This window comes from Heloderma suspectum, chromosome 1, assembly GCF_057233095.1.
Source record: "Heloderma suspectum isolate Gila_16-S chromosome 1, 16-S_ref, whole genome shotgun sequence".
NCBI classification, from domain to species: domain Eukaryota; kingdom Metazoa; phylum Chordata; class Lepidosauria; order Squamata; family Helodermatidae; genus Heloderma; species Heloderma suspectum.
This window is the reverse complement of record NC_139458.1, coordinates 336,001,273-336,027,053: the sequence shown is the minus strand read 5'-3', so window position 1 is coordinate 336,027,053 and position 25,781 is coordinate 336,001,273. Positions and strand designations below refer to the sequence as shown.

At 40.0% G+C, this 25,781-nt stretch overlaps 2 protein-coding genes across 7 annotated transcripts in view; one reads left to right on the top strand and one right to left on the bottom strand.

Moving 5' to 3' along the window:
* Positions 1-23,456, top strand: part of MED23 (mediator complex subunit 23) — a 51,251-nt gene extending 27,795 nt beyond the window's left edge. For all 3 annotated transcript variants that reach the window (XM_084827527.1, XM_084827530.1, XM_084827529.1), the window contains 17 exons: positions 1,448-1,593; positions 3,090-3,335; positions 3,446-3,588; positions 4,927-5,101; positions 7,930-8,093; positions 8,384-8,508; positions 9,893-10,098; positions 11,733-11,913; positions 13,490-13,660; positions 14,731-14,947; positions 16,394-16,630; positions 17,884-18,049; positions 18,276-18,348; positions 19,175-19,389; positions 19,645-19,765; positions 21,304-21,435; positions 22,310-23,456. In XM_084827527.1, the coding sequence (XP_084683653.1) occupies positions 1,448-1,593; positions 3,090-3,335; positions 3,446-3,588; positions 4,927-5,101; positions 7,930-8,093; positions 8,384-8,508; positions 9,893-10,098; positions 11,733-11,913; positions 13,490-13,660; positions 14,731-14,947; positions 16,394-16,630; positions 17,884-18,049; positions 18,276-18,348; positions 19,175-19,389; positions 19,645-19,765; positions 21,304-21,435; positions 22,310-22,480 (2,889 nt within the window). In that variant the 3' untranslated portion in view covers positions 22,481-23,456. The remainder of the gene's footprint in view (positions 1-1,447; positions 1,594-3,089; positions 3,336-3,445; positions 3,589-4,926; positions 5,102-7,929; positions 8,094-8,383; positions 8,509-9,892; positions 10,099-11,732; positions 11,914-13,489; positions 13,661-14,730; positions 14,948-16,393; positions 16,631-17,883; positions 18,050-18,275; positions 18,349-19,174; positions 19,390-19,644; positions 19,766-21,303; positions 21,436-22,309) is intronic.
* The window catches only part of ARG1 (arginase 1), a 37,520-nt gene continuing 34,547 nt past the window's right edge, over positions 22,809-25,781 (bottom strand). For all 4 annotated transcript variants that reach the window (XM_084827531.1, XM_084827534.1, XM_084827532.1 and 1 more), the window contains one exon: positions 22,809-23,989. In XM_084827531.1, the coding sequence (XP_084683657.1) occupies positions 23,814-23,989 (176 nt within the window). In that variant the 3' untranslated portion in view covers positions 22,809-23,813. The remainder of the gene's footprint in view (positions 23,990-25,781) is intronic.

The following is a 25,781-nucleotide window of genomic DNA, read 5'->3' as shown; positions in this document are numbered from 1 at the left end:
AATGATGTGGGTTTTCTGGAAAAGTTTGAGTTGGAAAATTTTCCTCTGCAAATTAGGGTAATGCAGGGGTGTTGAACCTCAGGCCTGAGGGCCAAATCCAGCACACCTGCGGGCCAAATCAGGCCTTCCAGGGCTCCTCAGATGGCCACACCCCCTTCCCCATGTTTCCCGCTCCCCGGCCCTCCCTGACCATTTGGTTTCGCAGCTTTTGCCGTTACCCCCCATTTCTAAAAGGGTGATATGTTTCTCCAGTGGCTCAGTTACTGGCAGTAAGAGCTTTAAGCTCAAATACTCTGGCATTTTTGGCCCCGCCCCTTTGCCTTTGGTCCCGCCCACTACTGGAATTCGGATCCCAAGAGCGTCTCCAAAATTGAATTTGGCCCTCGGGCTGAAAGAGATTTGGCATCTGTGATGTAATGGAAGAGCAATCCAGAAAATGGTGCAGAAACAAATACGTTAATAAAGAAACAAAACCGAGTGTGTGTTGAACCACAAGAGGCCTTTTTGACCAATACAACTGTCTCTATACTGAGGGTACAATCTTAACGAGAATCCAAAAAGGCTTGCTCCATGTTTGGTTTATTTTTGTATTGCGCTCTTCTTGGTCTGTGTGTTGTTAGCTGGTAGTAGAAAGTGCAGAAAATGTGCTGGTGGTTCAGAAAAGGATGTGCTAGAGAAGTGGGATTTAGGGAGGCATTTGAAGGGAGAGGGGAAGTTAAGAAAGAAGGCAAGAAGTAGTTTCTCTGCATCGGAACAAAATAGTAGAAGGTGCTAATTTACTGAGAACATAAAGAGCTTTTTACACTTTTTTCTCCTTACATTGTTATGCAGTTTGGCTATAACCATGTTGAATTATGCCATTCACTAAGCTACATTATACCCTCTACTGGTATTAATCCTGCATAGTATTTGGAATTTTCAGAGTAATCTGTTGTGAATACAGCTTTTGCTTCAGTACGGTTAAATTAAAACATTTGTTGGAGCTGTAATATTTCTGTGTTTAAATATGACCAGCACACAACTGCAGGTTGTAAGAAAGAGTGCAATTATACTGTTGTGGCCAACAGTGCGGGGAGTGAATGGAAAGATTTCCAGTACTTCCAAGTGGCCACAGTTAGAACACCATGCAAAACAAGACTCCGACTTTTATTTCTGTCTTTGCATGTGAACTGAATAATTGCTGCAACAGCTAGTTTTAATGTAAGATATGTCCATTCTAGTATGCTGTTTTATGCAAATCTGCCTATGGCATTTAATTTCTAACTGTAATGTATTAGACAGAATGGCTTCCATTGGGGGATATATATCTACTGATTTCCAGAGACAGTTGCCTCCAGAGATGTGCAGGCTCCTAACAATGAAGTTGCTGAATTGCTAAATTGGGATTTAATACCTTATCTGCATGACAGCAAAGTAGGACCTAACTTCATGTTTCTTCTTTTCTTAGTGTATTCCTGTGCCTGATATCAACAAACCTCAGTCAACACATGCTTTTGCAATGACCTGTATCTGGATACATCTGAACAGAAAGGCACACAGTGATAATTCTAAACTACAGATTCCAATTCCTCACTCTCTCAAGCTTCACCATGAGTAATTGCTATTTGTAATACCCCTTTTCAATGGCGATAATCCTGGAATGTATGACTGAAAATGCAAAGGACATCTTGGCCTCTCCTCTACAGCATATTTTGCAAGCTATCTGAAAGTAGGATGAAAAATCATCACCCACAATAATTTTAAAAAATTATTTATTTACATTTCTAAATTGTGCCTTCTGCCTAAGGCAAAGTATCATAAAAATATAATTAGACCTTCTCGTTAAATCAAGAAACATAGGGAATATAGGTGCAAAAAACCAACAACTCTATACAGTAAAATTTGAGGGCAGCATTACAATTAAAATTGAAGAGCAACAGAACATCATACAGTTAAAAGCCTTCTGGAAAAGGACAGTCTTTATTCAACTTTACTACCTGTCAAAAGCAAAATACGAAATGAGACAATCTCGCCTCCCTTGGGAGAGAGTTCTGCAGTTGGGGTGCTGCTGCCACATAGGCCCTGTCTCAATAGCCACCAACCTAGCCTCTCTAAATGGTGGGACATATAACAAGGCCTCTGATGATTAATGTAAATTCATATGCAAGGAGGTGGTCCTCTGGATATCCTGGCCCCAAACCTGAGTTTTGTAGGTCAAAACCTGCACCTTCAATTGTACCCAGAAACAAACTGGAAGTCAGTGAATATATTTCAGTTGACAGCAGTTATCAAGTCTACTTTGCCCTTAACATCTTTTCTCTGGCTGTAGCATTGTCCAAGACCCAGAATCTGCCTCTTCCTGTTAACCTTTTTGTAATCCTTCCAGAGAACATTAGTTGTTGGGTGGATTAGAAATGTAATAAATAAATAAACCTGCATCCTCCCACACCAAAAGTCTTTTCCCTGTTCCTGCTTCATGTCAGCTTGTTCACTTACTTCCTTTTATTGCTGACTTTTAAAGCAAAATCAACACACTGGCTCTTCACTTAGTGACATAAGGTCCCTCCCCAAGGGGCTTAACATTAAATTTTGACAGGATAGGTAAGGAATAGACAAGGGTAACAACACAACAGAGAGAATGGAGAGCGGTAAGGGTGATAAATAAAACAGCTCACACTTTTTTAATGTATATATTAAATATCTACTTTTCCATAAAACTGCCTGAAGCAGTTTATGGTAAAAGCATTATAAATCAGACCACAGAAGACAGCTTAAGATACGATCAAGAAAAAACACTACAATAAAAAGTAGCAGCTAAACACAAACATCACTACAAAAATGGTAAAACTCAGCAGGCAAATAATGAGGCAAAAGGCTTTAGGTTCTCCATTCACCCAAGACCAGGTGGAAAAGAAAGGTCTTCATACACCATTTGAGTGCACGGCAGAGACACAGATCTCCTCAAGTAGCCATAAGTTGTTTTTTTTAACTTAACACCCTGAAATTCTCATAATTCTAGCATAACTTTACCATCAGGTGTAAACTTTTTGATACCCAAAGCCATCATGCATTTATATATAATCATTTTCTCCCTGTCCTTGGTTATGCAGATTCTTGCAACAGAGCCTAAGGAATAAAAGTTTACAGATGAATGACTACAAGATTGCCTTGTTGTGCAATGCTTATTCCACCAATTCAGAATGCTTCACGTTACCCATGGGTGTTTTAGTAGAAACTATTTACGGGAATGGCAGCATGAGGATACCTCTCCCAGGAACCAGTTGCATGGCTTCAGGATCCATCACCCCACTGCCAATGAACCTCTTGGATTCACTTACAGTTCATGCCAAGATGAGGTAAACTGTGGTCAATAACAGAGCTACCGAAGAGCCGTGTGTGTGTATTCTCACAGAACTAACTTCCAAGAATATGATTTGGAAAATAAGCACGGTTTCCTTTTTTCTAGCCTCATTCACAGCATAGCAACCAGAGTGATCAAACTGGCCCATGCAAAATCTAGCCTGGCCTTGGCTCCAGCCCTTGTGGAAACATACAGTCGCTTGCTGGTTTATATGGAAATAGAATCTTTGGGCATCAAAGGCTTTATCAGTAAGCAGCCTTATTTATTAGATTAACAAATATGCTAACTGTCAATTGGAAGACGTTGTTGAAATTTGAGACCCAGCTGGCAGATGAATATACACAGACAACCCTACATTGGGGGATGTCCTGTGCATACTACAAAGTATTTTTATTGTGCTTGCGCTTTGGGGCAGTGCATAATGCATTTTTTTGTTTGCAGCCTACTGCAGAATCAAGACCAGTTGTTACAACTTGGTTTGGATATGTATAGTTTATTTGCAGATATTCCTTATCTACAAGCTGACATGATACTTTAAATTATGTTTTAGTATGTGATAGCATAATAGAGAGAATTAGTCCTTGCATCTAAAATCAATAATAAATAATACACATATACTAATAATACTTGGTATAGATACAGCACATTCTTAAATGCTCAAAGCACTTCACATACTTCTTCTCAGGCATTCTTACAAGAAGTGTGTGAGGTAGACAAGTAGTATTATCCCTGTATGTTTGACAGGGAACCTGCTGATAAGACAGTGGCTTGCCTTGCACCATTCAGTTTGTTGGTAAGCTGTGAGTTGAGCTGAGAACAACCCAGTTCAGCACTATGCACATTGGAAAAAGCATCTGTATAATAATAATAGTATAGCCAGTGTGATGTAGTGGTTAGAGTGTTGGACTAGGTCCAGGAAGGTCTGGGCTCTAGTCCCCATCCAGCCATGAAGCTCACTGGGTGGCTTTGGGCCAGTCACCAACTCTCAGCCTACCTTACCTCACATGGTTGTGAGGATAAAATGAAGAGGGGGTGGGTCATGTAAGCTGCCAAAAGGCAGGATATAATAAATAAATAATACTAATAGTAATCATCCTAATATATATTTTTGTCCCACTCTTCCTCCAAGGAGCTTGACGTACAAGAATTTGCCTCAAAATAAGCCTGCCCAAGGTCATTTAGTGAGTTTCATGGCTGACTGGGGATTTAAATTTAGGCTTCCCTGGTCAAGGTTCAGTACTCTAATTATTACACCACACTGGATCCTTATGTATGCCTCATGGGAATTGATCTTTTCTTTAAACAGGGTCTTTTGATTTAAATTATTAATGAATAATGCAGTATTCTGCTTAATTGGATAAGAACGTGTTTGTTGGATGATCCTCCTACTTTTCTAGCCCTGTGTTGCTAAGATTTACTATACGCTATATATTGTCAATACTGTAATGCTAACAAAGGGAAAATATACCTAATCTTGCCTGATTCTATAAAGTGTAGGTATCTGTGTGGATTTGTACTTGCAAGAAAAATAACTTTATCTGAATGTTCCACTGGAAAAGAGTTAACATGACTGCATTTATTCTCAGGTCAACTGCTACCCACAGTTTTTAAGTCTCATGCTTGGGGAATCTTACATACCCTGTTGGAGATGTTCAGCTATCGCATGCACCACATCCAGCCCCATTACAGAGTCCAGCTGCTAAGTAACCTTCATTCCCTAGCTGCTGTTCCACAGACAAATCAGAATCAGCTTCATCTATGGTAAGTAAATCACCATTCTTGCTTTGGAGGCATTACACACATCAGGAAATCATGGAAGGAAAACTGGATCGAAACTGCATCTAGGCCAGAAGTTACAGCAACTCTTAGAAAGGCTGATTCATACATTGCAACCCCCATATTGGAAGCTACTCAAAAACACTTCTGTTTGACAGCAATTTACATAGTAGCCACAAAACCTGAAAGCTGTTTTTTGCTTAGACTGGTGTGTGTACTAAATAGTTTTATTTATTACATGTATCCTTCACTTCCTGCAAGGAGTGCAGAGCTGTATTTTAGTTTTCACAGTCCTGGGAGCTAGCTTAAGAGATTTGTGATTTGGATGCTACACAGTTTAGCAGCCAGGAATAGGCAACTGAACTGTGCTCTCCCACCTTGTCCTCCTCTTGCCTTCTCTTTTCTTTGGTGTTTACATCCTGGTTTAATTAAACTACCCTTTGCCATTATGTTTGAAATGGGGAAGTATAGCTTAATGCTAGGTATTAACCAGGATCTTAAATCACAGTTTGAAGCTGGTTTAAGATCTTGATTAGTAAACTAGACATACAATGGCTAACCATGGTATAATTAAACCAGGATGTACATGCTGAGGAAGGGAGGAGGTGAGAAGAGAGTTGTTGTTCTTGTTATTTTTACAACGACGACGACTACTACTACTACTACTTACTTCAGAGTTTCTATATTGCTTTTCATCTTTTAAAAAATCCCAAAGTGGTTTACAGGATAAAATCTCAATAAATACAATAAAACCAATCATTAAAACAGTGATAAAACAAGAAAATCTCATTAAAATGCCAGGTATACAATGTTAGCGGTTAGGAAAACACCTGGGCAAATTCTAAGTCATTGGCAGGAGGACTCCACACTTGGAACCCACCTGATCTCAGTGGGGAGATCATTCCACATGGTGGGTGCCACAACTGAGAAGGCCACAACTGAAGGCCACTTATCCCATCACTTATTCCCAGCTGCTAACTTATGATTTAGTAAGTCAGAAATTGAGCATCTGAACCGGATCATTGTGAGAAGTAAACCCAATAAGATTCATAACTTGAGTGTGGGTTTAAGTGTGGATTTCCTTCATTCAAACCCACGCACTCTACTCATCAGTTTGGCCATCATAATAAACCATGATTGATCATGATGGGAATAAGTCACAATGGGGCTGTTCACATGACACAACAGCTCACCATGGGTTATTTAACCTGTGGTAAGGCTGCGGTACGTGAAGGGTGCATGTGGCCACTATTTTGAATATGCGACCCCTGCTTGGAGGGTTATTGTGTCATGAACCCAACAAGCATGGGTTATGCGAGGGTTAAACAACCCTCATGTAACCTATGGTCTGTTTCAGGGTTACGTGAGGGTTGTTTAACCCTCACAAAACCCACACTTACCAGTTTTGCATGACATGACAACCCCCAAGTGGGGATTGTATTTTCAACTTGGCACCTATGGGTGCCATGGCTCATCCTGGGTTAAATAACCATGACGAGCTGCAATATGTCATCCAAACCCAGTCAATGAGTTCTTCACTCTTCTCAAAGGGCTGGATGTGCCCAATCTCGTCTGAACTCAGAAGCTAAGCAGGGTCAGCCCTGGTTAGTACTTAGATGGGAGACTGCCTGGGAATCAGGCTTCCTGCATTGAGCAGGGGGTTGGACTCAGTGGTCTTGTAGGCACCTTCCAACCCTATGATTTGATTACTCTTCTTTGACCCTCCAGTACAGCTACAAGGAGGAAACCAGAAGCGTTCCTTTCCATTTTTCATTAGCTGCAGCTTGTTGTTTCATCTGAACCTGACAAACTATGGTTAAGTATTCACGATAGTTAAATATTCACTTATGATTTGTAGTTGGCTCGTTTCAAACAAATCATCGTTCAAATTAATTACAGTTTGAAATGACAAGTTAATAAAAATGGAAGTTAGAGCTTCTGATCTCCTCCTTGGGTCCATAACAAAGGAGGGAAGGGAGCACTTGAACCTGAGGCTGACTGCAGCCTATTCCACTTATAATAAACTATGGTTATTGCGACATCCAAACCAGGTCACTGTGTCCATCAAGTGTTTTTCAGCAAGCTCCTTGGGTGGAGGAAGGGAGTTACATTTTTCCTAATCCCCATATGTTTCCTCGTTTGGGTGGACCGTAGTTTCTGTTTTAGATCAGATAGTAGAAGATACTTTTCATTGTTTTCCAGTATTACTGAAATATCCTTCCTTAACGTCAGGTTTATTTACAACCTTTGATAATTGCTTGTATTTTCTGAGAGAAATGAACAAATGAGTTCAATGGGAAAGTGAAAAAAGACTGTACTTTGCACTGAAGCCTGATTCTATTAGTAATTGTCTATATACAACTCCAAAAATTTACATTTTTAATTATACACTTAAAACATGTCAGGGATAACACTGCAAACCTATAAAGTGTAACTATAAGAAACACATGATTGCAAACCTATTTATCCTGGGATTGACTGAGCCCCATCTATTCCCTTTTAACTACAGTATGTGTAATGTGTGAAATGGCTCTACTTTGTTCTCACAGAGTAGCACGGATTGTGACTTATATATTTCAGTTAGTGGGAAACCTATAATATGAATAAGTGGAAATGTGGCTCGTCATTTGAAAGTGAACTCAAGTAAACCATAAAACTGAAATCCTGTGTAATCTTAGAATAAAACGTATGTTTTCTTCTTGCAACGTTTTCAGTAGTAATACTTGAAACAAGCTATTTCCTGCTTCAATCTCCTGCAATTATCAGAACAAACTGCTCTCTCTTAAGACAAGACTGGTATATTCTCTTTACAGTGTTGAAAGCACAGCTCTGCGGCTGATTACTGCCTTGGGTAGCTCTGAGGTCCAGCCACAATTCACACGCTTCCTTAATGAGCCCAAAACAGTCCTGTCAGCAGAATCAGAGGAACTCAACAGAGCGCTTATTTTGACTCTGGCAAGAGCAACACATGTCACAGGTAACAGTCCCTCACAATTTCACAGATGTTAAGTAGAAGTCATTTTGAATGTATGAAGGGAGAACATAGGACCTGAGCATTAACACGGTACTGCATGCTACCGTTTCAAAAAGTTCTTGAATTCCTGGAAAACCTGTCACACCAGCAAACTCTGTTGGCGTTGTGCTAGAGGTCGCTTACACAAGCGCAGCGAAATTAATGGTAGAGTTGGTGCCAAATTGGATACTGCATAATGTATTTGTTTTAACTATTAAAACAAGTACTCCGTTACATTTAGATGTCTGTTTTAGATTTTTTCACAGGATCAGATTCCATTCAGGGGACTTGGTGCAAGGATATACTGCAGACTATCATGAACGTTACTCCCCATAACTGGGCATCACACACTTTGAGCTGTTTTCCAGCTCCACTACAGGTAATTTTCAAAAATATAGTTTAGATATGTTTAGAGGTATGAGCAAGTTATTATGAAACCAGATAATTCTTTTCTTGGTGTATTAAAGCTACTTCATGGTATCAGTCTATTTCTGGTCCATATCAGTTTCACATGTATTCCTTCAGAAGTCTGTTCCTTTTCATTTCCACATTAATCTGGGTTTTTTTTGGTTAAATATGCACAAAAGGTTGATATTTAAATATGCATTTTAAATGTATTTTCTCGCAAAATATGCATTTCTAAACATGTTTTATCTTAAAATACACATTTTATATGCATTTTGGTAAAAAACATAATAGCCAAAACTGCTTCACAACATTTGGAGAAATGCAAAATCTGAAGGATTCCAATCTGCACATTAATCCAGGATGTGTGGATCAGGTTTGGAATGTGGACCGAATGAAATCCTTGAGCATCCCTGCTTCAAGGTAACTACATGAAGGATGCTACCTAGTAGTGTATTTTGTGTATCCTGGAGGATAACTGTCCAGGTTGTAACGATTTTAGCAACCAGCATATTAGGGATCTTTGCAGAAATAACCTTTAAACATACAAAATGTATGGCAGGTCAGTTCTGTTTTTATCCTAGTCTGTTGAAATCAATATGAACCTTGAACCACCTTATTATAAGAGTACCTTGCACAAGAACCACATTCACCTCTTTCAGTTGCATAGGGAAAGGCCTATTTTTCTAAGAATGCTTTATGAAGCAGGGGAAAAAATGCCCAAGTCCACGGTAGGGTCATACCTTCCTTAGGAGCAACTAAAGTGTCACAAAACAGTCAGCAACTTCCAGATTCTCCAGAACTCTTATTCAGGCTGGATATCAAGCAAATTGTGAGTCGGGGGAAGCTCCCAAGAGGAACCCACAAGTCAGAGTCTTGAGATGGAATGCAGGAGCTCTTGGGCAGAATTAATTGGATAAGCCCCTGCTAGATGCAATGTGATTTTAGGATGCAGGGGTTTCTGGTATAATAGCCATTCCCCCATGTTTCAAAAATATAAAATATAGCAGATCAGTCTCCAGCACAGATTGGAGCACACGGGACCCTTGTGAGGCAGAGAACAAAAATAAAGAGAACCATGGTAATCTTTATATTAGCAAAGCTGAATTTTAGGTGGGGCACTATGTAAAAAGAGTCAGTAGAAGCCAATTTGGGTACTGTTACCTAGTGCCTGGAAGACATGTAACCTGTGAAAATTACGTTCTGTCTTCAGATGGTAGAAGATCATCTTCCTCCAGTTTTAAGATCCTACTTCTGAACGGTTGAATTATGAGATCAGAGTGGCTTACAACAGCTTACTCAATTCAGATGAAAATAAGATTGCTTATCTAACTGATAGCAAAGTTAATTTATTTCAGGCATTCTTCAAACAAAATAATGTACCTCAAGAGAGCCGCTTTAACCTGAAGAAGAATGTGGAAGAGGAGTACCGAAAATGGAAGTCCATGACCAATGAGAATGACATCATCACCCACTTTTCCATGCAGGGCTCCCCTCCTCTCTTCCTTTGTCTCCTCTGGAAGATGCTTCTAGAGACTGATCACATTAACCAAATTGGTTATAGGCAAGTCTTTTAAAGATCCAATTATATTCCATGGCACATTATACAGTAAAATCAGTTGGATTATTTCTGGCATAGGAGTTTTGCACACAACATTTTACATTGAGGTGCCATTCAGTTAAGACATACTGTGTTTGCTTTTGCTAATGTTAAGTTCTCCTTTATATAATATGATTGAAACAAAGTACTCACTTGTAGGCCCAAACAACAAGAGGCTTTTTATTGAGGAACAGGCTAACACTGAACTAAATAGCAAAACAAAAGTAATCTCAAGCTAAAGGGGTGGAGTGTAAACTGCAACCCATAATAACTGGAGACAAGATTGAACTCTAAAGTTTTCAATTACTACAGCTAAGATTTGCCATATACTACTGTTTTCAGCACAAATACAGACTGGTTCACACAACACGACAACCCTCAGTGGGTTGTCACCCTTGTTTGCTTCAAGGTGGCTTGTTGTGACATCAGAACCATGCACAAGCCACCCTGAGAACCCATGGCTTGTTGTTGGGTTGTTCAGGGTTGCTTGTTTTCATGGTGGCTTGTTGTGATGTGTGAACCTGGCAGAGTGACTTAGGCATGTTTTGTCAGAAAGGGCTACAGAGCCACCTGGCAAGAATGGCAAAAAACCTGGTTCCTCCTCACAATCTCACTAGTGCTGCTTCTATCCTCTCTTGCCATCTGCCCCTCCTCCAGTACATTGCTAAGAAATGTCACTTATCAATTTACCCCTCCACTTCGTCATTTCCCTAGACAACGACATCTTTTTTTTTCTTCACCTTCAGAGAGATCTGCACAAATTTAACATTTTTTCACCTTTGAGGAGATTTGCACAAATTTAACTTCACCTTACAGGAGAGTTGCACAAATTCAACACTATTTTTTTTAAACATTGAGGGAGATTTGCACAAATTCGCAGTAACTACTGTACTTTACTGAATTTGCCCAAATCTCCCCATTTTTTTTAAGTTAAATTTGTGCAAATCTCCCTGAAGATGAGGAAAACTGCAAAAAGCTTCTACTCCACTAATGACTGGATTTGCAATCATTAGCAGAATATTGGAGTAGGCTGATGAGGTTGTGCCACAAAGACCCATAGGATACATGCCCGGAGCGGGCAAGAGGATTAAGGGGGAAATAAGCCATGTCAAGCCACAGAGCACTTGATCGTCTGTTGGGAGTGACGTGGGTTAGTGATCAAACAAACAACCCATCGTAGCTTATTTTCATCATGGCTTATCATGACGTGTGAACTGACCCACAATGTTGGCACCCCCCGAGCATGTATTAAGTAGGTTGCTGGCCATACGCTGAAAGATAAACTACATTATCAGTGCTCTCACAGAAAATCAGCACCATGTACACTGCTGCAGGACTGTCTAATAACTCAAGAGGAAATCCATTTAAAAATCAATGAGTCTAGAATCGCTACTCCAGCTTATTGTAGGGTGTTCTTTTTTTATCAATTCTGTCTTGCTTCCTGCATTTTGAGTGTGAAAGTTCTATAAATTGTGGAACCCCCAAGGTTGCTTGCTTGATAATGGCAGCCTGAGGTGGAGTACATATAGTAAATTCTCTGCGTTATTAAATTAATTCTGTACCTGTCTCCATTGGTTTTCTCTCTCCTATTTCTTAAGAGTGCTGGAAAGAATTGGAGCCAGAGCTCTCGTTGCACATGTTAGAACATTTGCGGATTTCTTGGTCTATGAATTTTCCACCTCAGCCGGCGGCCAGCAGCTCAACAAATGTATTGAGATTCTCAACGACATGGTGTGGAAATACAACATTGTGACACTGGATCGGCTGATACTGTGTTTGGTAAGGGATGCTCCAAAGAGGATGCCTCCTTGTATAATGAGTCGAGAAGCAGTAATCCTATTCTGATCGATGTATTCTATATGGTGACTTCTGCAAATATGTTGCAAGATTCCTGAATCGAAAACCCTGCTGAGACATACTTACTTTTGTTCTAGCATAGGTATAAATAAGAGTTCTTAATTCTTTCTAGATTTTTATTGGTCATGTAATGGTAGGTGTACTGATAAGAAGCAATTAGGTCCAAATGCTGTAGTGCTATACTATGAACAGGAAGGTTCAAGTGGATTCTCATAGCTGCTTAACCTCAGTCCTCCACCTATAAACAGGTTATGGACGTGAATTAGGGAAGGAGTGTAAAAAATGTTTATATAGGAATTCTAAGTATTGATAGTGATTATCAGGTCTCTACAGAGGAGGTCATCTGATCTTTTGACTCGGTAATGGTTGCCTATATATTAAAGAGAACTGAAATATATGTTGGATAGTGTAAGAAGAAAATGCTTTTGATTAGTGATGCTGCCAAATTTCGTAATTAGTCGGCTCGCTGGTCGAAACTCATAATGCTCACCTTTGTAGTGAGCCTGGATCGCCAGGTTATGAATTCATTATCATTCTCTGAATTGATTGTGAGCTTCAAAGCATGTGTAGTCTGCATCTAAACTGTGCCATTTCCACGCATGCGCTGGGTTGGTTGGTTTAACCTCTTCTTTCTTAAGGAAATGTGATGATGTCACTTTAACCCGTTACTGAAAGGTCTTTTTTTCTTGTTCAGTAAGTAAAAGTCCTTTAGTGGTTGGTGGTGGATGGCACTGGAGCCTGTCTGTGAGAGGGAGAGTGGAAAGAGAATCCAAGCAGGAGGAGGTCTCTGTGGCATGGCACGGGGTGGTGCAGGTGCCTGGCATGATGGAATGCAGGGCTTTGGTAGATGTAGTTTGTTGCTTACTTGGACATTCACTAAACTTTCCAGAACAAAATGTGTTCCTCGGAGGGAGGCAGTGACAATTATGATAAACTCATAGAGGATGTAGCAACAGTTACGTGGAGCTGGCAAACCCCTCCCCCACACCACCTCTTTTGTTTCCAATGCGCAAGAGAGTTAGAGGTGATTATTAGGCAGGCCATATGAAAACAACCAATCAGGACGGGTACATAACATGGTAATGTGTGATGTTATGACGCATTGCGCAGTTCCAAACTACAGCTCCTAAGATGCAGTTCGGTACTGTGTGTGCACAAAAACTCATAGACACAGTACGAGATGTTGAATGAAAACAGAGCTCTTATCTGAATTTACTCAGATGAATTCATTACTTTCTGAGAAAATAAAGTCAGCTGAGGTACATTCACCCATCTCTAGTTTTGAGGGGGTGACATTTCTTCTCACTGAGTTGGAAGTGTGGATATGAGAAATTCCTATTGCTGTGGGGAGATTTGGCTTCCTTCTTCTTTCTTAACTGGGTCCCAAATTCTTTTTTTTTTTTGTCATATGAACCAAATATTTAATTACACCAATGTTAAGTGATGACATTGTTCTGTAGTGTTTTGCCATAGTCTTTTATAGCTTTTTTTCCCCCAGGCAATGCGCAGTCATGAAGGAAACGAAGCTCAAGTGTGCTACTTCATCATCCAGTTGCTCTTACTTAAACCAAATGATTTCCGAAACAGAGTGAGTGATTTTGTGAAGGAGAACTCCCCAGAGCATTGGCTGCAGAATGACTGGCATACTAAGCACATGACATATCACAAGGTACTTTGAGTTAATGCACTTTAATCTAGCCAGTAATGTACTTTTATTATTAAATACTTAAAGTGCGAATATTGTGGTGCGCCTTATTCCTCTAGATACTTCTTTCCTTGGTGGCACAGTTTAATAACAATGTCAGCAAATTAGCAAGAGAGCCAGTGTTACACCAGAGGTATGTTATCAATACCTTATGCAATCAATGAGAGCCAGTGTTGGGTAGCGGTTAGAGTGTTGGACAGAGACTTCGGAGATCTGGGTTCTAGTCCCCACTCGACCACGAAGCTCACTGGGTGACGTTGGGCCAGTCAGACTCTCAGCCTAACATACCTCGCAAGGTTGCTGTGGGGATAAAATGGAAAGGAGGAGGCTCATGTACTCCACCTCGGGCTCCTCTGGGAAAAAGTGGGATCTAAATGTAACAAATAAATAAATTTATCTTAATGTAAAGTGATTGTGAAAGGATGGTAGTATTTCATCATTAAAATGGAATTGGCGGTGTTGTTTGAAAGCACACAGGTCTTATGTACAGAGAGAAGTACACATAATCTCTATGCGGGGAAATATGAGATCAATTTAGGGGCATTGAGGGAGCTAGGGCAGCCCTTAGTGCCTAGAACAGGTCAGGACTTGGAAGCCATGTACAGGTGCACAGGCACAGTGAAACTATCTGAGATGAACCCCTAAGGTCATTCCAGGTGCACATAACCACTCTTGTGCTTATGTGCATAGACTGCACTGCTTAAAAAAAAAAACCACTACTGTTCTCAGTGGCAGAAGTACACTTAGCCATCCCCTTAGGCCTGTGGGGTTAGAAAACTTTACTTTTCAAAGCCTGGGTTTATATACACTCTGTTGTATAATATGTGTTTCTGACTACAGAGATGTAGATAAAGCTCAGATTGTTCTAGCCATTTTCAAGTGAAATATAAATGCAGAGCATGATCATGTTTCAAGTACACTACAGGATTGTTGGGTTGGGATAATCTGCCTTGGGTGGAGAATAAAACATTAGCACTAAACCCTTAGTAAAATAAAGCAGATAAATGCATATGTTTAAAACTTTCCCCCTCCAGAAGTATCCTGAAAAGCTATATTTTGAAGGATTGGCAGAGCAAGTGAATCCTCCTGTTCAAATCCAGCCCCAGTACTTACCGATATACTTTGGGAATGTATGCCTCCGTTTCCTGCCAGTGTTTGACATTGTAATTCACAGATTTCTGGAGCTCCTTCCAGTGTCCAAGTCACTGGAGACTCTGCTGGATCATTTAGGAGGCTTATACAAATTCCATGGTAGGTGCCTAACGCGACTTCTTTGATTTGCTGAAAAATCACTGAATTCTCTTACAGAGTTGATGATACCCAGTCAACCTTCATATTCACTAAGGATGTGTCTGGGCCTTGCCCAGCTCTGCCGATTTTGCTCACCAGGCTAGTATAGAAGGAATTGAATAGGGAAGCCTTCCCCATTGGCCAAGCTTGCTGGGAATGATGGGCGAGTAGCAGTCCAACACATCTGGAGGGCACCAGGTTGGGGAAGGCTGGCATAGGGCTTTGTCAGACTTGATGCTGGGAAAACTACTACTTGGGAGACTGGAAGCTGCAGACCTCTCTGAAATGAATTCTGGTGCCTAGATACATCTCAAAAACGGCCGGTGTGGTAGCATCTAACCTGATCCAAAACTCTACAGGCATGACAGTGTCGATGCGGAGCTCCTTCCTGTTCACATTTAATGTCGGAGATCCCTTCATGTGCAGTGCAGATGGATGCACACCAAGGTGCCCTCGCTATTGAAGTAAATGGGAAGTCCTTGCATGCATCAAAGCTAATGACATTGCAGGAAGGAGCTGGTCAGGGTGATTATCTCTTAGTAACAGTTGTGAAGAGAGAAGTGTGACACTGGAGTGTGAACGTGCTAGGGTGTCTTTCAATTGCATCAGAAGCTGAAGAGAAGCACAGAGATTGGTGGCTCAGCAATGAAGATTAGCCTGAACTGTGACAGTCAGCATGCTGGGCTGAGCATATTAACACGCACGTGCCCCTCCTTCTCATTTGAAAACAAGGATTAAAAAAAGAAGTATTAATCTTCCATGGTTTAAAAATAAATCCAAATTATGCGATCGAAAGGCTTGCCTTTGAGATCTGTGCTGTGTTGGCAGTATGTATTCTGCATAATATAACTGCAAAATGAATTCTTTGCCTTCTTGATTTTTAAGCATTTTACCAACTAACAAACTAAAGATGCATGGAAACAAACAAGCAAAGATGGTCAGGTTCTTCTTTGCAGTCTCTGTGCATCACACATTCGGAACCCTTCTACAACTAAGCAGTTTTGGCTAGAACCCCTCCCTCCCTCCATCCCAGTGCGCATGCCCAGAGGGCATGGTCCTGCCACTCCCACTCACTTCTCTTTGATCACTGCATAAGCCACCTCTTAGCGAACTTTCTCCATCTCTCCCTGAGATTATGCTGATCTAGCTTCCCAGTGCCTGTGAATGAGCTTGAATACCCACACCCCTCCTGTAACTAGCAAACTAAACTGAACTATAAAATAGCAAAAGTTGTGGACAATGTTATTCAAAATATGGGAAATGGTTCAATTTGCATAATCTATATAGGGCACAAATTCAAGATCTTGGCACCAAATTTGGATTGCCTGGAAGATTAAATTCTTCTAGCATGGGCTACACATGAACCTGGCTATGAATATGTGAACACACCTGTTCTCTTCTTGGCAGATCGTCCAGTAACCTATCTGTACAACACTCTTCACTACTATGAGGGACACCTCCGAGACCGCACAAACCTCAAACGGAAGCTTGTCCATGCCATCATTGGCTCCCTTAAAGATAACCGACCGCTAGGGTGGTGTTTGAGTGACACTTACCTCAAATGTGCTATGAATGCACGAGAAGATAACCCATGGATCCCTGATGATATTTATTATTGTAAACTAATTGCTAGACTGGTTGATAATATCCTTTAACAAAACAGGAAGTGTATGTATGAAAAATATCAGAATGCATCAGGATAACTGTATTCTCATTACAATTAATTACTAATTGGCTGTCCTGTGGTGTCATTTCTCTAGTGCTCAATCTATTCATAGGTATTTATCCTAAACAGCAACAAATTACTACGGCAAGTAGAATATTTAATGTACTATATTTATTACATTTCTATCCCACCCAGTAGCCTAGCCAAAGCTCTGAATGATTTCAACTTCTACATGTCAAAGATATATGGCAAACAGCCTAATCCCGGGTATGTTTACTTGGACGTAAATCCCACTGAGCTGAGACTTACTTCCTAGTAACTGGGTTTAGGATTGCACCTGAAGTTTAAAAAAAAAAAAAACACCCTAAAAGAGCAGAGCACCAATCCTTTTATTAACAAGTCACCTTTAGTTTCTTGGGTTGGAGAAGTGTGCTCAGAATTTATAATACATTGCATTGTTTGGTGGGAAGAACACCATGTGTACGTTACAGTGTATTGCTGGGATGCAGGGCCAGCCCTTCCATGAGATCCTTGGCTCAGGTGGGTGATTGGGCCATATTGCTGCCAGTTTGCAGGGCCACCAGTCCACAGGGTCTCTTGCCACCAGCCCACTTCTCCCTTTGCTGCCACCAGCCCATCTGCCACTTTTGCAGTTGGCCCCCTGGCTGCCCCTGGGCCCTGCCCCAAAGAAGGCCAGGGTTGGCTGTGCCTGCCGGGCAGGTTGTGGAGTGCCAGGAGCAGCGACTACCAAGGAGTGCCACCACCACTTTAACGGGCAGCAAAAAGGGTAACATTTTTTTTTTTTTACTTCAAATAGCATTTGCCACTGAACCAGCAGTGTCCCTTTTGAGGCTCTCTGTGGGGTCCTTCCTCAGAGAAAGGCTGCATGGGGCAAGGTGGCCTTGGGGAGCGCCTGTGCCACTTGCAGTGACAGCAAAAAGTATTTAAAGTTTTTTACACTGAACAGTATTTGCTGCTGCAGCAAAGCGGCTCAGTGGCTCGCTCTAAGGAAGGATGCTACCATTCATCCTCAGAGTGAGGCAATGTGATGGGGGGAAAGGGCTGCACATTAGGGCAGGGGGAGGAAGGCAAAGGAGCAGGCAGCCAGGCTGGTCTGCCTCCGGCAGCAAAATGTCTTTAGCTGGTCCTGTTCGGATGCTCATGTTGGAATGCTCACACCTTGTTGTAGTGGTTGCTCCCTGTGACATTGTACTACCTTAACTGTGGTCACCGATGGCTGGTAAATCATCTAGTCCATTCCCAAACTGTGACTGGAGGTTCAATGAATTTCCTAATCCAGCTGCCCATGCACTTCATGTTACTTGTGTTGAACTCATGGCATTGGCTGTTCCAGGAAAGGATGTGGGCAATGCCCTCCTGAATGTTGTGCTGAAGAGGTATGTGGAACCCTTTCTAAGAAAAAAGAAACCCCATTATGAAATTAGAAACGGTTAAGAGACTGCAACCCTTTTATTTTTAAAAAGTGATCAAAATGGAAAAGATTACCAGAGATTATTAACCATATTTTTTTTCTAAAATGTTTTCATATATTTAAAGTGCCTATGCCAAAATATTAAGCGCAAGAATTGTGTGTCTTTTTTCCTCTCACCTCCTTTCCAATAGTCAACCTCTAGTGCCTAGAGACAATATCACAGCATGGATGAATGCAATTGGACTGATTATCACTGCCTTACCTGTAAGTCATCCAACCTGTATTTTGAATTCTGATTAAATGAAGACAGACTAAAGTTAGGTGCTAAAATTCCAACTCCTTCACAGTAAATGTAATATAGAAATTAGAATAGGGTGGTGGTTGTTTTTTAATTACCTTGTTCTATTTCTTACTTTTCCCTGAAGTTTTGTTCAACAATATTTCGGAAGTGAGGAATCAGAACCCACCTCTAGAGAGCTACATTATCTGTGGCTGACATACATGCTCTTTTTACACATACAAGTGTGCATGCTTCAAAAATCTGGTATTAGTTTTGATTCTTTGTAGCATGTATAAAACTGTTTGTGGGGTCAAAGAAACGCATTTGCCTCACATGTTACAGTCACATGTATATACACTAATTTTGTTCCTATTTGAAAATTATCAAGGGCTAGTTTAATAGACTTATTATGGCACACTTGTGGCAATTCAGAACGTTTTACTGCTTTAGGTGTGTAGTATTAGCTTAGGAGTGTTATTATAAGAATTTATGTTTGACAACATAGCATTATACTGTCAGGTTGTGTAGTTTCCTACATCAGTAGCTGCGTTGCCATGTGATGTGAATATGGTTCTTCCCACATGATCCCACCTCTTCCTCATGGTTTCTACATTCGCGCATTGGTAGAGCAGTGCAAGATGGAACCAGAAGGAAGTGGCAACTATGCTGCTTCCATAATGTAAGGCTTGGGCCTCTGTGTCAGGATGATTTGAAGTCAGTTCTTGGGCTTGATGCTTCTCTTTATGTAGCTGAATGTCCTAAGTCAAAGCACTCTAACCTTTCGGGTGGGGTATGCCTTTATTTTTCAAGGAGCCCTATTGGATTGTTCTCCATGAACGGATTGTGAGTGTTATCAACAGTCCTAGCCTGACTTCAGAGACTGAGTGGGTCGGATACCCATTCCAGTTGTTTGACTTCACAGCTTGCCATCAGTCTTATTCCGAGATGTGCTGTAGCTACACATTGGCATTGGCGCATGCTGTCTGGCACCATTCAAGCATTGGCCAGCTTTCCCTCATTCCAAAGTAGGTGTACTCTGTAATCTGTGGATGCTAAATCAGGTAATTTATATGTGCTATTTGTGTGTAAAGTACAAATACTATTGCCCTAGAGCACAACTACTAGGTAAATCCCCTAATATTTAATTGTATATGCCCTATTGTTAACAGAAACTCTGGACTCTTGCCAGAATTTGGCACTTTCAGAGTGTAAAATAATGCATATTTTATTAGCTTTAGTTTATATTGGGCTCACTTATTATAGTTTCTGAAATACTACAGGTTTCTCACTGAAGTGTTGATACCAATAGTGAAGACTGACTTCCAGCTACTCTATGTGTATCACCTTGTTGGTCCATTCCTACAACGGTTCCAGCAAGAGAGGACAAGATGCATGCTAGAAGTAAGTTGTTAGAGTTGTTGTGGTGTTCACATTTAGCAAAAAGGTAGGACAGCAAGCCTTTGAATTGTGCAGAATACTTCCTTTCTGAAGAGAAGTTCTGAGCAAACTTGAAGTTTGCTGTCCTACCCTGCCAACAGAATTGGTCCAGTGAAGAGGTATTTTGTATCTCTTTCCATTGCGTTCATTCTTCAGTGTTGTTTTGTTATTTATTTATTTATTTATTCATTCATTCATTTCATTTCATTTCTATACCACCCAATAGCCGAAGCTCTCTGGGCGGTTCACAAAAATTAAAACCAAACAACACACAATAAAACAATTTAAAATATATAGAACATTAAAACCACATTTTCACTTTGGAAGGCTTTCAAATGTAATCTCATTTGTAGTGAAGTGAGTTAGCATGTGAGGGTGGTTTTTTTTGCGTATTCCTACTATGAACATAGGGCACAGGAGTCTATATGTCACATAGTTAAGTAACCTCATGATGTCTTACAAAACTCTTTGGGTTTTTTTGTTCGTTTGGTTTTTTGCTGTCATGTATTATTGTTTTCAATGTTGGAAACTCAGTTTATTGTGTTGTGGGGAGGGCCGTTCAGTTTTCCCAAAGCCTCCACTTGGCATGGCCCCAGCTAAATGAACACAGTTTGCGTCGAGTCATGGCAGAAAGCAGAGCACATTAAATTCCAGTATTCACCAGCTTATCTCCTCAAGCACAACAAAGACATTTAAAAATAAACTCTCCAAGACACTTCGGGTGTCATAAAATTAATTATGCATATTCCGTAAGTAGCTATACATAGCTGACTTCAAGCTCTATTTTTGAAGGTAGGAAGAACATCTCTGTGTGTTTTAGCTCAGCTTTGTATAGCTAGCCAAGTAGATAGAGGAATATAATAAATGTTTATTTCGCTTATTCTCCTATCCTCTTTGAAGGATGAAAATTCCTTAATATCTAAAAGTTCTCCTAGAAAGCAGGGCTACAGTCACCTAATTCCAATTTTAAAATCTGAAACCCCTTATATGGCTATTGATTTATGGGTGAATCTTGTACATAACATGGATACAGATGGATTTAAAAGAAGGTACACGTTTAGATAAATAGCATTAATAAAATCTTGGGTCTAGTGATTATTAGTCTCAATGGTGGATGAGAATGTCCTTCTGGATCTTTTGACAGAGCATAGAGCAGCAGTACATCCAGTGAATTCTTACACACACAAAATGGCATTTCACAATAATCAGGACACTTTACATAAGAAAATGAGTGTGTATGTGCACATATATGTATATTTTTCTGACAATCAAATTTATAAGTCATCTTTGGCATCTTATAGATGATGTTTTGGAAATGCAGGAGTCATCCAGATGTTTTTCAATAAATATACTTATAGCTCTTGCCCCTTGGGTTTCGTTTCATCTTTTGGGTGCTTTTTCTCTTCTTTGGGATATAAGTGTTGGATGTAAAAATAAATACAATTTAAACTAAGGCAACTAGGAATATTTTCAGAACATTTTTTGTATGTATGTGACAATAGATTGGAGTAGCTTTTTATGAAATGCTTCTGGAGGTTGACCAGTGCAACACACATCTCAACTACATGGATCCCATCTGTGATTTTCTATATCATGTGAAGTACATGTTTACTGGTGACAGTGTGAAAGATCAAGTAAGTGAATAATACATTTCATTTGAATTTAGTGGTGTGTAGCATAATTTGAGTTTTATTTGGTTTTCCCTTTTAAATTCTGAAGCAAGTCAATGAAAATTGCACTGTAAGCACTGTGAGGCTAACTAAAGACTCCGGAGTTCTTATTTTTCTTTTACATTTTAGACCGAAGAGTTCAAACTTAGTCTGGTTCTGTGGCAAAGCACATCACATCACATCATTCAATGATTTGGATCATTAGGTTTTGAATTTGATGTAAAGCTTTTCCTTTGCCTTTTTAAAAAAAGTAATCATATGGGATTGCTTTGCAGTTTTGTGCCAAGGAAGTCTAGGAATCAAGCATTTGAACAAAGATTAGTGCTAATGACAAGACAACCCAGGCCACTGCTGCCACTCTCTGTACACAGCTAGTAAGCTGTTTCAGGGTAGAAATAGAGAACTAGGGAAATCAGGTGGGATTTTGCCCGACATTTGAATGCTGATAAAATGTCAAAAGGAACGGGCTAGGAAATAGCTGCAAGCTGCCTGTGGCAGTATTTCTGAAGGTGGGCAAAAGTTTGCATTGTATCATTTTATTGGACATCCCACCCCCCTCTTTAGTTTAAGTACAGTAAAACAAGACTAACAGAGGCTTCCTTCTAAGAACTCCCATAAAATGCTGGCAGTAGAATTATAATGTTGGGTTTTTATGGGTTGTATGCAAGGTTAGTCCTACTTAAAGTAGACTCATTAAAATGAATGGGACTTAAACTAACATTGGATACAACCCTATATATTTTAGTTGTTCCTAAGCCTTCAAGGATGGTCAGAATAAAAATTGAACTAATAATAATCTTTGCACAATATTTTTGTTCTCTCTCGATTTTTATTAAAGGTTGAGAAAATTATCTGCAACTTGAGGCCTGCTTTGAAACTTCGTCTGCGTTTCATATATATCAGCAAAATGGAGTCAGCCTCTGTTCCTCAGCAACCCCTAAGCAATGTGTCTCCAGCACCTCAGTCTAGTCAGGTCCCAGTGAACGTTGCTTTGCCAGTGTCACAATAGAATGAGGCACTAAACCGCGTCTCTGCTAAGGACATCTTAAGTTGACTGAGATGAAACTCTACTCAGTGTGAATTTGTTTGAAAAAAGCTGTGTACAGGATAATTTCTATTATGGTCTTTCTGAGAATATATCTGCAAGCCTACATATTCTACATATGTATGTGCTGCCTTTTTACTGATCAAAGGAACTCTAAATACAATGGACAACATGGATGTATAAATAGTCAATTGTTTTAAGCAACAACACCATTCATTCTTGTCCTTGTTTTCCTTATTCATGTCTCATTTTTTTCTAGTCAACGGTAACTATTCGTTTTTTGATAGCAGAGATATCTTTACATCGGTCAGTCAAACAGAGGCTGTGATCCTCAATTTAAGTCAGAATAATTAAACTTAGATGCTTAACTCCCATTGACTTGCAGGTTGATTTAAAGCCAAGTAGCCCTACTACTTGGATATTCTGTGAAATGTTGTTGAAGTATTGGTGCAAAAGGCAGCTGCAACTTCTTACTCTTTAACTATCATGTAGCCAAAACTTGCTGATGCTGGCTAGTATCTTGCTTCATCAGGAGACCTGCTGAAGGCAGGGTGATAAAAATACAGTCACTCTAGATCATGGATAGTAAGTATGCTAGCTGAATAGTCCTCTTTCATCTAACATCCAACTTCTGAAATGTAATTATGTTTAAAATCTGTATATTTATATGAAAAGTGTAGGATTTTGGTTTTTTTGTTTTGTTTTGTTTTTTAATGTTTTTAATAACCACACTTTATTTTGGCCTTGTACTATATTTCTATTATTTTTGTGTGCTGCTAAAAAAATTTTTTGTGGGGAGATGCATGTTTTCACAGCTAATTAAAATGTAAGATTTGTAAAATATTGCTCATTTGGTAGCATTGAAAAAAGTGTGTAATAAACATAGCTTTTATAACTAGATAACTATTTTCATTAAAATTACTTTATTTTGGTACTACTCATTTTATGCCTCAGCTTCACCAGTACAGTAAGACCAGATGCTCCCAGACCATTCATTCTGATACAAGAATACAGAAAGTTGTCTCTTTTCCCAAAATCTCACCTTTCCATGGAACCTAGTATTCCGAAAGAGGGATCTTAACAATCTACTTAAATTTATAAACTAGAAACTGGCTCTGGATTTTTACTATAATTTTATAATTTGTACCAAGAAGCTCTACTTCATCGTCATCAGTAGCAAAACCAAAGATAACGCAAACCTAAACTATCTACCCATTTAACTAGCAGTCATAAAAATTAGTATCTAAGAATTGTGCATTTTGGGACTTAAGGCCTCCTGAAACCAAACTTTGTATATTCAGAGTCCAGTCTGGTAGCGAGCAACGCAGCAGTTGGAATGGTCAGACTCTCCACGTGAAGCTCCAAAACATGACAGGATCATTGCTGTAGCTGAGCTGATAGTGGTGCTCACTTCTTCTGGTATCTTAGCACAAGCTGGATTAACTTCCATTATATCTACTGCTGAGAGTAATCCTGTAAAGGCAAAGACCAACTACACTGTGAATCTAAGGTGATTATTGAACAAAATGCTCAAAATGAATGATACTATCAACATAGGAAGTCTGAGGACCACAATGGGTATGCAAGTATGAAGTGCAAACTAGATGTGCTAAGTTAGCATCTTTCTTTGGTCTGTCCAAGAAAAGCTTCTGTCTAGCTAAAACTTACAATGATAATAAAAGAAGGTGAGAATGCTACTTTTTTACGGGATGCCAGGTAACCTGTCTGTTTACTACTTTTTCTCTGAACTATAAGAGCTACACATTAATTTTTGTATTTCAAAATAAGTAAGAAAGCTTAGAATCTAGATCTAGGCACTAGGTATACTGTGATTCCAGGTCTCAGGGCATGCTCATTGCTGTCTTCAATCTCTCACCTATCCTCCAAATGGATGAAATCACAGTGAAAAGAAGATAGTCACCCTACAGATTCTTGTTTCCATAACTATTTACTTTTAACATCATGTATAATAACTAGTGCAGGTGTTTTTCTTCCATCGACCTACCTAAAGCTAAGGAGGGTGCCAGACTTTTCTTCAAATCTGGTCTAATGAGCTAGTCGGTTATCAATTTTCAAAACGTTATGTGCAAGCATAAACGCCTCAAGCATTTGTGCATATACATTTGCATCTAATATGACCCAAGGCAAGGACTTCTAGAGAAGGAAATGATACCTTCTCTATTATTTTTTAGGTGAAAAATATCCTTCACATGAAGTTTATCAAAGAGTTTTTTCTCCCTTAAACTTGATATGTTGATGTAGGATAGCCAATCCACATCATATGTATGATGACCTACTTGTGAGTGTAGTCATCTGACATATTAGTTTTGAACACTGAATAAACCTGCAGAGCAATAGGAGTCCTCTATTAATACTCGTGAGAACTACCGGAAGTACAAGCTGGGTTTCGAAGAGGCAGAGGAACTAGAGATCAAATCGCCAGTGTTCGCTGGATCATGGAGAAAGCAAGAGAATTCCAGAAAAGCGTCTATTTCTGCTTCATTGACTACGCTAAAGCCTTTGATTGTGTCGATCAGAACAAACTCTGGCAAATTCTTAAAGAGATGGGGGTACCAGACCACCTCACCTGTCTCCTGAGAAACCTGTACGAGGGCTGAGAAGCAACAGTAAGAACCACACATGGAACAACCGATTGGTTCAAAATTGGGAAAGGAGTACGACAAGGCTGAATATTGTCGCCCTGCTTATTTAACTTATATGCAGAGTACATCATGAGAAACGCCGGGTTGGATGAATCACAGGTCGGAATTAAGATTGCCGGGAGAATTATCAACAACCTCAGATACGCAGACGATACCACCCTAATGGCAGAAAGCGAAGAGGATCTCAAGAGCCTCTTATTGAGCGTGAAAGAGGAGAGTGCAAAAGCTGGTTTGAAACTCAACATTAAAACAACGAAGATCATGGCATCTGGCCCCATCACTTCCTGGCATATAGAAGGGGAAGAAATGGAAGCAGTGACAGATTTTATTTTTTTGGGCTCCAAGATCACCGCAGACGGTGACTGTAGCCATGAAATTAAAAGACGCTTGCTCCTTGAGAGGAAAGCTATGGCAAACCTAGACAGCATAGTAAGAAGCAGAGCCATCACCTTGCTGACAAAGGTCCGTATAATCAAAGCTATGGTTTTCCCAGTAGTAATGTATGGCTGTGAGAGCTGGACTATAAGGAAGGCTGAGCGCCGAAGAATTGATGCCTTCGAACTGTGCTGGAGAAGACTCTTACGAGTCCTCTGGACTGCAAG